The sequence below is a fragment of the Colobus angolensis genome, unplaced genomic scaffold, assembly GCF_000951035.1.
Source record: "Colobus angolensis palliatus isolate OR3802 unplaced genomic scaffold, Cang.pa_1.0 Scaffold30, whole genome shotgun sequence".
Taxonomy (NCBI): Eukaryota; Metazoa; Chordata; class Mammalia; order Primates; family Cercopithecidae; genus Colobus; species Colobus angolensis.
This window is the reverse complement of record NW_012116266.1, coordinates 385,824-397,772: the sequence shown is the minus strand read 5'-3', so window position 1 is coordinate 397,772 and position 11,949 is coordinate 385,824. Positions and strand designations below refer to the sequence as shown.

The window sequence follows — 11,949 nt, the reverse complement described above, 5'->3', positions numbered from 1 at the left end:
TGACCTCGTGATCCACCCGTCTCGGCCTCCCAAAGTGCTGGGATTACAGGCTTGAGCCACCGCGCCCGGCCTGAGCATTCTTTATTTTTGAGATGGAGTCTCACTCTGTTGCCTAGGCTGGAGTGCAGTGGCACAACCTTGGCTCATTGCAACCTCCGCCTCCTGGGTTCAAGTGATTCTCCCCTCCTGCCTCAGCCTCCTGAGTACAGGTGTGCACCACTATGCTGGGCGAAGTTTTGTATTTTTAATAGAGACGAGGTTTTACCATATTGGCCAGGCTGGTCTTGAACTCCTGGCCTCAAGTAATGAGTCTGCCTCGGCCTCCCAGAGTTCTGGGATTACAGGCATGAGCCACCGCACCCGGCCCCTTAAGATACAACATTCTGTGCAAGAAAGTCTTTTATCTCACAGAAGTCAATTGGTAGAGATGCAAAACATGGAAACATGTAACTTCTTCAAGTTGGCAACTGTGGAGGTTTCTCAGGTGTCTCGTTGAAGGGGATATTCACCCTGTAGTGTTTTCAAATCAGAGTGCCTCATGATGGAAGATGTTAGGGCTGGAACTTCCTCTATCATTAATCATAGGCACAAATTAAAGAGGAACGCAACAAACCTATTTCAACTTACAGTTCCTCCCACTCCAACCAAGTTAAGTCTTCTGAGGGATGCAGCCATTGCAAAGCAACACTGATGGCCAAGTCATAGTGTGCCTGGGAGCAGGAAGCACAGAAAGCAAAGAAACAGGCTTAGACATTGACCGAAGTACTCTCTGGACCCAATGATAATGGTACTGCTAAGCCTATTCTAGTCTGTCATGTCCGAAATGGGAAGGATCATTAGCTTTAATAACCTGATGCTCAGACAGATTTTTTTTTTTTTTTTTCCTCAGACCTCACTTCACAGGGATGAATCAGTCAGAAATATTTTGGGATCTTCAGACATTAAATTTATTTCCCACTAGAGCAGTTATCTGATTTCTGTGATTTGGAAATGAAAGGAGAGATCAGTGAAGAATAATAAACTTGGAATCAGAAAATCTGGGCTCAAATCTAGGTATTGCCAACAACTCACGGAATATCCTTAGGTGAGTAACTGATGCTCTCTGGGTCTCAGTTTCCCTAAATTTTAAAATAGAAAAAGGTAAGGCTGGGGGAACAGGGCCGCAGGGAATAATTTCTGGTTCCGTGAGCAGAATGTAAGAAACGTGCTTCCAGGGGCAGTGTGGTGGGAATTTGGAAGGATGGGCCATTTTATGTCTACCTGGGGAGATAGCTAGAATCCCAAGAAGCTTCAGAGACGGAAGCTTTATTGGAGCTGGGGCTTGTGGGATGAGAATGTCTACAGATGGGGAAGGAAATCACAGGTAGAGGAACTATAATGAAGCAAGGATGGGGCAGGCGGGGAGCGGGATAGACCTGAGTAAGTGACTTGCTGAGAGTTTTACACGCACATATAGTAAAAAGCTGAGAACGAATGCAGAGGCTCATTTTTATCATAGTGACCACCTTTTCCTAATAATTCCTAAGAGTTCTTGTTCAGTAAGCATATTTACCATTTGTCTATCAAAATATTCCTTCTCTCCTTTCAGTCCCCACACACGGAAAAGGGAAGATTGGTTTTGTTTTTAATTATTGTAGAGGTGTTCTGAAGTTTTAACATTTTTAAACAGTGGAGTTATTTCTTCCAGGGACTGAACCAAACTGAACAGGGAACCTAAATGAATAAATAAACAGGAAGAATGGGACCATGACCAGTTGTTGCAACCTGGTCCAAGGTTTGACGCCTTGGCATCACCTGTTTGCTCATTTGAAATGCAAATTCCAGGGCCGTGGGCCCACCCCATTTCACCTCCTGAATCAAAACAGCCTTGTAATATGACTTCATTAAAGTTTGAGAAGCACTGCTCTAATCTACTTAATTTATCTGTTTAATATGTGTACAGAGAGAATAAGGCTTAACTGTTTCCTTAGTTCCAGGGTAGTTTTGAAAGCCAGTGAGACTGACTCTACTTTAGTCAGAGAAGAAGAGGAGAGGGGAGTGGAGGGAGAGAGTCTTTTTTATTAGTGCAAGGATAGTAAATGGGCAGTGGAAAAACTGAGGGTGTGCTGATTTCTTCTGGGTTAGATCTTTATATGGTTTCTTCCTTAATTTCTGTGATGTGAACTTTCAGATCCGGAGTCTGGGTTTCAAAATGAATAACACCAAGGATTTTTAGGGTTACTTAATTTATTTGGTTTTCCCCCACTAATGCAAATGGTAAAGAAATTATTTTGAGAACTACGTGATAGCTAATTTTATCAAACTCTTAACTCCACGGAGGTAACATTTTGCCTTGCATTGATTTTGCTTTTTAATCTTCTTTCCTAATAGCAAATAACTCTCATGATTTTTATTTTCTCATTCTCTTTTTGCTTTCTGGTTAGTGGGTTGAAATGACCATATGAACAATCTCAGGGTGAGGAGAAGATGAGAAAGAGGACATTTGGGGGATGGGTGTCAATATTAGCCTTGTTTATTGTATAAATTAGATCCTTTTTCTGTCTCTTTAATATACATATAACACAAATATGACTCGCATCAGCATGTCTTTCTTTACCATATCATCTAGAGAGGTGAGTTGCCTTCTTCCTTTTGGGTCAAATTCATTTTCCCGAAGTCTGATGCCAATATAATCTCCCCTTAAAAGCAAGAGAGAGCAGCATTGAACCATTGGAGTGACACAGGCTCAGTCTGCAGAAAAAGGCTTTTTCCCCCCATCCCTCCTTCCTCCAACAAAATACAACAGAAGTTGCTAATACTCTTGTAGCTGAGTTAATATTCAGTTTTGGTTTACATGGTAATTCTACAGTGCTGCAGTTTAAAATGTCTAACCATAATTAACTGAAATAACATTTATCTAAAAATTAAACTCAACTGGAACAGAATTTACAGGAAAGTAAATAATATGCCAAATACCCACACACAGAAATGGTTTTATAAGACCAAAAGGATTGAGACACACTGTTTAAAATAATCATTTGCTTCCCATGTTAAATTCAAGCAGCATGTCCAAAGTTGATAAATTCCAGATACATACAATTCTGTAGGTAAGTATTCTTTTGCCATAAGGTTTTTTCTCTTTAGAATGCAAATACCCTTAGGAGGAGGAGTGCATGAAAACTTATTAGTGATTCCACTTTAGTTTATCCTTAGCAGATCCTTTCCTAACAGTGACTTTTAATAAAAGAAGGTAAAATAAGCACCATGAGGAGAGAAGAGAGAGAGGTGCTACCCTGGGAATATCAGAGAGAGGAAATGGGTGCAGGAAAAGAAGGACTATGGCATCTCCCAGGTTGATTTTGGCACATCTCACAATTTTACATAAGGTGGAGAATAAGTTTATTTCTGGCTCCTAAAAGCTTTTCTTCTGAGTCACTAAGCTTAACTAGATTGATAAAAATTCTTAAATTTCTACTGAAATTTCAGGATACTTTAAAGTAGCCTAAATGTATTCTTTGGATATAAACTTGCATTTATATCACTTTTGAAATTCCAATTCTTTGGATGAGATATGTGGAAGAGTTGGCATTCCTGATCATGGTTTGTTCTTTACTATTCTATTGGTCTCTAACATATAACACAAATATGACTCGCATCAGCGTGCCTTTCTTTACCATATAATCTAGAAAGGTAAGTTCCCTTCTTCCTTTTGGGTCAAATTCATTTTCCTGAAGTCTGATGCCAGTATATAATCTCCACTTAAAAGCAAGAGATGAATATGAATTCACATATACGTGCATACACATAAATGTATACACGTGTACTATATATGAATTCAGTTATGTGTATACATGTATGTATGTACATATATGTAAATTCATAGTTTCTTCTAGTATTTCTTAAGGGCTTGTTAAAATAAAATTATCTTAGAAGGCCAAAAAAAGATATTTGATGGGGATGGTGATAGCTCTTTGATGAAAAGGGTATTACTGTTGTGTCTATAACACATATGAGATAGAACATAATCTTTCTTTTTTCTTTTTATATGGTTTGTGATCTTTCACCAACATTCGTTAAGTACAAGTCAAAGAAAAACTATCATGGGAGGAAAACATTTGTTTCAAAGGAAACTTGTTGTTTTCTGTGTTTGTTTTAAAAACGTTCAGATGTCAAGAAAAAGGAGATGAATTTCTTAGTCAATAAGGCTGACAATAAAAGAGGCAGAGCAGGAGGCTGCAATTCAGATGCTGGGCCCTTTCAGGAATCTCTCCTATACCTTTTACCAGCAGAGGCAGACCCTTTCAACGGTGCATCCTGCCTACACAGGCTGACTGGGACATAGGCTCAGCTCTCGGGCTCTAGAATGCGGATACCTTGGATGTGCAGGCTGCCAGCAGAAACATCCTCCCAAAAGTTTCAGCATCCTGCCTTGCACCACATGTGAGGCCTCCCTGGCAGGAGACCGAGAGAGGCCAGATCATCCTCTGTTTTTCTCCTACTATGCAGAAATAGATTCTTCCTTTGATTTTTACCCGCTGCCAATACCCAAGCCATCTATGACATGAAATCCACTGAATGCCAGGTGTCATAAATGAAAGTTATTCTCAATCATACTTACAAGAGCTTTTTCATTTCCTTCTTTATGAGCCTTCTTTCCATGTTAAAGGCTTAGCCAGCTGAGCAGGTATCTGCAGCTGACAGTACACTTGAGATCCTGTGGGAAGACCCAGCTTCTCTGAGCCTAGAGGCTACAGCAGCAAATCAGAGAGAATTTGAGTTAGGGATGCTATCACTCCAAATACCAGTCATGGAGTCCTAGGCTCTGGAAGGGATCCGAGGGAGCACCTCATTCAGGCCTGTTATTCAGCAGGTTCGGGGTCAAAAAGCTGCCTGGAGGCTCACGCACTGTACTTTGTGTTTATTTGACACCTTTTATTCCTTCCAAATTTTTCCAGCACTTATTTACTTAATTTACTCTTCCTTGCAATAATCTAGCAAGTAAAACCAAAATGTTTGTGCAATAACTGATGAGACTATTCGGGCAGAACCATCCAAACTAGATGGATGCGATCCATCTAGATCTGAATGTGTTTGGGTTTTTCTGTGAGCATAACTCCCGGTGAGTTCACCCTGGCTCAGTGGCTCATAATGCAGTTTTCCATAGAATCCATCTACACCCTCCTATGGCCAGGAGGTCCTTGAAAGAAAATGTGGTTATGGGAAATATGTCTTCAATTCCCACCCCTGCATTGAACCAGAAATTGAAGATCAGGTGATGGGGTCAAAAGAGGTCTGAAGTCATCAAAAAGGAGTCTATAGAAAATCATCACTATTGAATGGGGTACTCAGGGAGAGGTATAAATAGGATATCTATCTGTGATGTTTTATTTATTATTAAATTTATTTTATGGTTGGGCCACTATCTGTGATGTTTTATTTATTTTTAAATTTATTTTATGGTTGGGCCACTATGACCAAATAGTTGTTCAAACATTATCTGGATGTTTCTGGTGTTTTTTGATGAGATTGTCATTTAATTCAGTGGATTTTGAAAGCAGATTGCCCTCTATCTGAGTGAGCCTTGTCCAATCAGTCAAAAGCCTTCACAGAACAAAAGCCTAACCTCCCCCATGCAAGAAGGAATCTGCCAGTAGGTAGCCTTTGGATTCAAACTGCAACTCTTCCCTGAGTCTGCAGGCAGCTGGCCTCCTCTATCAGATTTTGGGCTGGCCAAGACCCCACAATCATGTCAACCAATTCCTTAAAAATAAAAATATTTGAGCAAAAGAGATGGTTAAGCCTATACTGCACCCTGTGTGTGTGTGTGTGTGTGTGTGTGTATCCACACACATCCTGTCGGTTCAATTTCTCTGAGGAACCCCAATACTCAAATATAACAAAATGTTAGTAGTTATTGACTCCGGAATTCTAAACCCATGGGTGTTTATTATACTACCCTTTGTACTTTTAAAATTGTACGTGTATTTAAATCACTACTCTAAAGATGATTGGAAAACAAACTTTAGAAACTTTTTTAAAAAATGGTACCATATAAACACTAAGCTTCACTTGATTCAGCTCTACTAACAGTAAGCAAAGAGCAAACAGGATGGCGCTGATCTAAATAAAGTATTCCCTAGGCCACCTTCATTATTTTGGATAACTTTTTTTTTTTGAGATGGAGTCTCGCTCTGTTGCCAGGCTGGAGTGCAGTGGCACAGTTTCAGTTCACTGTAACCTCCGCCTCCTGGGTTCAAGGGATTCTCCTGCCTCATCCTCCCAAGTAGCTGGGACTACAGGTGCATGCCACCATGCCCAGCTAATTTTTTTGTATTTTTAGTAGAGACAGGGTGGTGTCACTATATTGGCCAGGATGGTCTCCATCTCTTGACCTTGTGATCCACCCGCCTCAGCCTCCCAAAGTGCTGGGATTACAGGCATGAGCCACCGTGCCCGGCCATTTTGGATCATTCTTGCTGCTGCTACATCTGCTTCAGTTTTGGGGAGTGAACGGGATGTGGATAAGATGAAAGTGGGAAGAAAGTAAGAGCATATCACAGGAAATTGATTAAGTATCAAGACAATAATATTGCCCCCTACAGAGTCAACAGGGAGAGAATGCAGCAAGCCATAGAGGTGGCCCCATTGCCTAGAGAAGAAAGAGCACTGGACCCAGGAAAGCCATACTCGTTGATGTGGCTGTGCATCTTCTGCTTCCCAGCCTCAGGTATTATCCTAAAAAGATGGGCCTGGCTAACATTGCCAAGAGCACTTGTTACCCCAACATTCTGTAACTGTAAAGTCTGGCATGCATTAAAATTCTTCTGATTCAATAATTTGGAAAAACATTTGTTGCTAGACTATTTGGCCTATCTCAATTCCTTGAAGGGGACTAAGGCACAGTTAGCATGTGCTTTAATCCATTCTTGTCTTGTAATTCTGAGCAAGCCCTTTGAGTTTCAGACTTACAAGTTACAATATTTGCGTTGCTCGGTTGTTGTGACAGCTTCCTCTTAGATCATCCCTCATCCTCCCCATCCCCTGCCCCCGCCACCGCCATTCAATATAGTATAATATGCAAAGGTTTCAATCTTTAAAATATGAGTATATCCCACTCCCAAATCACTAAGCTGTAGATCAGAAGACCCTGTGAGGCCACCAACTAGCTGTGCACCTTGAACAAATTAATTTGCCTCTCTGTGTTTCTTCATTTCTTCCTCTGTAAAAAAAAGCATTGAATGATTGGAGAGATTCCTTACAGCTGTAGAAGTCAGTGATTTATATGCATTTGGTAGCTACGCCTGGTTTAAAGAAGGCCATTTGCACAGACTCTAATTCAGCTAGATTTGAATTCTGCCAGTTACCCCTCTTCTCTGACTATAGAGCTCTAAAGAAAACAAGACCGCTGTGTGTTTTGTGTGTGGCTGAAAGCACACACAAAAGAGGTACTGGAAAGATGTCAGCTGTCTCAGGCTTTAACTGTTTCATAGAAACAATTCCCTAGAAGTCAGAGCCCCCAGATTCTATAGGAATATCATTTCCTGGAGAATATCTGCACATTCCATGCAGGTTCCCTGCTGCACCCCTGCAATCGTGGTACAGGTCTCTCAGGCTGTTCTATTAGGTGCCTGCTCTTAACAAATTCCCCTTTGAGAATTGCTCACCAACCGGAGACCTATTCCAGTGCTTTTGTTCTTTCTCTGCTTCTGGAGGCATGCTGGAGCATCTGCGCGTCTCAGACTGGTGCTCACAGACATCAGGATAACATGCTTTTTCCTGGTTGCTAGGAAACGGTGAATGAATTAAAATCATTTGTTTTAAAAATACAGTCGCCCACGCCCACCCCCATTAAGGGTTGAGGGAGGGTGAAAAGTCATATATTTGGGACAGGATTGTGATCCTGGCATGAAGTTCACGTGTCTTTTTACCTAAGTAGGCTTATGTTTCCCATTTAAATGATTAATTGAAAAGCCGGGAGGATGGGAGGAGTTTACCTCCCCCGGAGTTTTTTATAGCATTTGGCTGCAGACATAGGAATCAATTGACTAAGCAAGGATTGCTGGGGAAGCTAGTAAAACTCTGACTCCTACATACTTAGGGTGCCCCAAAGTACCCAATGATGCAAAGATCATTCTACTTGGTGAATGTCAACACAAAACAATGGCAATCCTGGAGAAACATCACCTGGGTTCAAACCATCACCATCTTTCTAATGATAAATGAGATCCCTGCCCACACACCTGCCTCCTTGTCTTAAACACTTGCTCCCTTGCTTAAAGCTTGCTAATGGTTTCTGTCTGTGTCTCCTCTATACCACTAGACTGGGGGCAGAGTTTGTTCTTCTGGCCCATCTACAGCTGGGTGTCTGTTGTTGACACCTCTTAATCTTTATTTCCACTCCTTTCCACTGGCCAAGTAAGTCACTTGATTACCTGAGGTCGCATTATGGAAGACACTGAAAAAAACCATAGATTTGGAATTTTCTAAACTAGTTGTTCATATTGAGTTTATGTTGTACCTAGACACTTCCGGGTTTGGTGAGCCTGAAGTTTATACATTATGGGGACCCTGTTTAATAAAAACAATGCAGAATTGTAAATATGAAACTAATACAAAATTGAATGTTTATGTAGAACTATTAATCACAAGTTACAAATTTTAAAGAGCTGAAAAATACCATAAACAAAAAATCAGTATTAATATTTTCATGATTACTAACTGCCTAACATACTCTAAAATTCCTTTTTTGTTTACATACTCTTTGATTATCTCTTAATAGGACCAAGGTTTCATAGTATTTTCTATAGAGAAAATTAAAAAATAATTCAGTCTCTCCTCTACTGTGACTGTTTACTATTTATTTTTTTATTTATTTTTTGAGCTTGAGTTTTGCTCTTGTTGTCCAGGCTGGAGTGCAGTGGTGCAATCTCAGCTCACAGCAACCTCCGTCTCCTGGGTTCAAGTGATTCTCATGCCTCAGCCTCTCGAGTAGCTGGGATTACAGGTGTATGCCACCACATCCAGCTAATTTTTGTATTTTTAGTAGAGACAGGGTTTCGCCATGTTGGCCAGGCTGGTCTTACACTCCTGACCTCAAGTGATCCAGTTTGGCCTCCCAAAGTGCTGCAATTATAGGCATGAGGCACCGCACCTGGCTTGTCATTTTATTTTTAAAGTAAAACTTGTTCTTAGACAACAAAGCAATGGTAACTTTTGAAGCATGACCTTTTATTCTCTCCAATTGGGTTAGTAAATAATTTTCTTGGTTATTTTGTTGCTATTATTGTTTTTAGGAAGGTATTTCCAAGGGTAGCACTTCAGGATGAGTTGTCTCCTTGAGTTTGTTGAGAAATAAAAGGTCTGGGTAAGGCCAATCATGTCAGGTTTCCAAAACATTTCTTGGAAAAAAATTAAGGTGGCCATATTAACTGTCTTTTCTTCACTGCGTTCTTCTTGAAGGCAGAGTCTTTGTCCTATTGGTTTTTGTCCTTGATGAGGTCAGTGAGTAGAACAGATTCTCCCAGTTTCCTGCCAGCAACACCTCTCACATTGAGGCTGAGAAGCATTTCTATCTTTAAAGAATTGCAGTATAATAAAAAAACAAAAATAAAAAGTCAAAATTGGTTTGTAAAAACTGCCATATATTTTAAATGGTGAATTAAATACAAAAATATTTGAATTACAATGTAATATAAATGTGCTATTTACAAAATAATAGGAAGAAAAGGATATGAATCCATGGTAATCTAGAAATAAGATATGTTTAAAGTTGACCCATGAAGATTTTTATGTTTGTTTTCTTCAACACCAAGTATAAATACAATTAGAATGATGTCAAGAGTAGGGTGACTATGAGGTGGAGACAGAATAGATCGCCTGGCCTGTCACTTCATCCTCATCCACACTCTAAGATAAGTCTACTCATTAGGTCCAGATGTGGTGGCTCATGCCTGTAATCCCAGAACTTTAGGAGGCCAAGGTGGGTGAATTGCTTGAGCCCAGGAGTTCCAGACCACTGGGCAACTTGGCTACACCCCGTCTCTACAGAAAAAAAACAAAAAAACAAAAAACTAGCTGGCTATAGTGTCACGTGCCTGTAGTCCCAGCTACTTGGGAAGCTGAGGTCGGAGGATCACCTAAGTCCAGGGAGGTCAAGGCTGCAGTGAACCATGGTCACACCACTGCATTCCAGTCTGGGCAACAGAGTGAAACTGTTTCAAAAAAAAGAAGAAAAAAAAGTCTACTTATTAGATACACAAGCTATTAAAACACCTTAAGATAGAAAGTGGATGTTATAGAACTTGTATGTTTAAAATATTACCTATTAGGCCAGGCGTGGTGGCTCATGCCTATAATCCCAGCACTTTGGGAGACCAAGGCAGGCAGATCACTTGAGGTCAGGTGTTCCAGACCAGCCTGGCCAACATGGAGAAACCCCATCTCTACTAAGAACACAAAAATTACCCAGGCATGGTGGCACGTGCCTGTAATCCCAGCTATTTGGGTGGCTGATGCATGAGAATCACCTGAACCTGGGAGGCTGCAGTAAGCCCAGATCATGCCACTGCACTCCAGCCTGGGTGACAGAGACTCTGTCTCAAAAAAAAAAAAAAGTTACTTATTGGATATAACATGGGTATATTGTCTTCAGTAGGACTTGTAAAATTAGACTGATTTTATTACTCCTAACTTAAAACTGTGACTTTTCTCTGTACCAGCTGGTTTGGGTGCAGGCGGGATCGCTGTGTGGATAGATGGTCAAGGGATTTGAGTTGGAAACATGGAATCATAGGCTATAAGAACTAGAAGGGTAATATTTAGTAAAATTTTCTGTCTCAGAGGACAAGAAGTATACCTAAGGCCACAGATAAGCTGAAGCCAGAAGCCAGGCTAATTGAGAGCCCAAGTGACCTTGTTGTTGCAAACATACTTTAGAAGGCTTAACATGAAGCAGAAGCTTCAGGTTATTCAAAACAGTGCTCCTTTATCCATCTCCTTCCTTGTTGAAATAAATTATAGCTAGCTTTGCCATTTGTCCTAGGATATTTGATACTGTGATAAGCCATGCCTTGTTGATCCGAAAGAAGTGAATTGCCTGTGTTAATCATGTGAAACCTTGTTTCATTCCATTCCTTAAATTCTCAAAAGCAAACTTGACTCAAAAAACTGTGTAAACCCTACTCAAGTAAGGACTTATCTCACTAACACAGTAGAATGAAAGAAGCCAGTCGCAGAACACACATGATGTGATTCATGTATATAAAGTACAAAAAATGGCAAAATGACTCGCTTTTGGAAGTCAGGGGAACAGTTACTAAATCTTTGTTGCCAGGATGTGGAAGGGGCACATCTGGGGACTTCCTGGGTTCTGATAACATTCTGGGTCTTGATCTGGGACTAATAAGGAAATGTTCAGCTTATAAATTTCACCAGGCTGTATACTCATGACATGTGCTCTTTTCTATATATTTATCGTATTTCAATTAAAAGTTCTATAAACAGACAGAGGAATTAGTAATTGTCATGGGTCCATCTTAATGTGCCTGGGACGAGCAAAATTTAGAAACAGAGTTTTAAAAAATCTGTTCTTTTAGATTAGATCCCATCTCTAGAGCCACATCTAGAAGCATGAAGTTGAATTTTACTGAGCTTTTCTGCAGGAATAAAATGGTTCTTTTTTAATTTGTTTGGTTCCAGCTCAGAAAAAGTTCTCTTTGTATTGCTGTTGGAGAGAGGTAGTTTTTTTTTGGTTTTGTTTTGTTTTTGTTTTTTAAAGACGGGGTCTTGCCCTGTTGCCCAGACTGGAGTGCAATGGTGCAATCTTGGCTCACTGCAACCTCCGCCTCCTGGGTTCAAACGATTCTCCTGCATCTCACCTCTCTCTCACTGCTGCCATGCTCTCTTTACTCTGTACTTTTAGCTGAGAATCACAATTTTTTTTTTTTTTTTTTTTTTTTGAGATGGAGTCTT

General features: G+C 40.4%; 1 protein-coding gene across 1 annotated transcript in view; it reads right to left on the bottom strand.

The window, feature by feature from the left end:
* LOC105517345 (chromosome unknown open reading frame, human C2orf80) overlaps positions 1–7,925 on the bottom strand; it is a 25,723-nt gene extending 17,798 nt beyond the window's left edge. The window contains exons 1-5 of the mRNA XM_011949832.1: positions 7,908–7,925; positions 7,644–7,762; positions 4,598–4,727; positions 2,597–2,678; positions 628–710 (exon numbers count right to left, since the gene is read on the bottom strand). Coding sequence (XP_011805222.1) covers positions 628–710; positions 2,597–2,678; positions 4,598–4,638 — 206 coding nt within the window. The 5' untranslated portion in view covers positions 4,639–4,727; positions 7,644–7,762; positions 7,908–7,925. The remainder of the gene's footprint in view (positions 1–627; positions 711–2,596; positions 2,679–4,597; positions 4,728–7,643; positions 7,763–7,907) is intronic.
* Between the last annotated feature and the right edge of the window lie 4,024 nt (positions 7,926–11,949).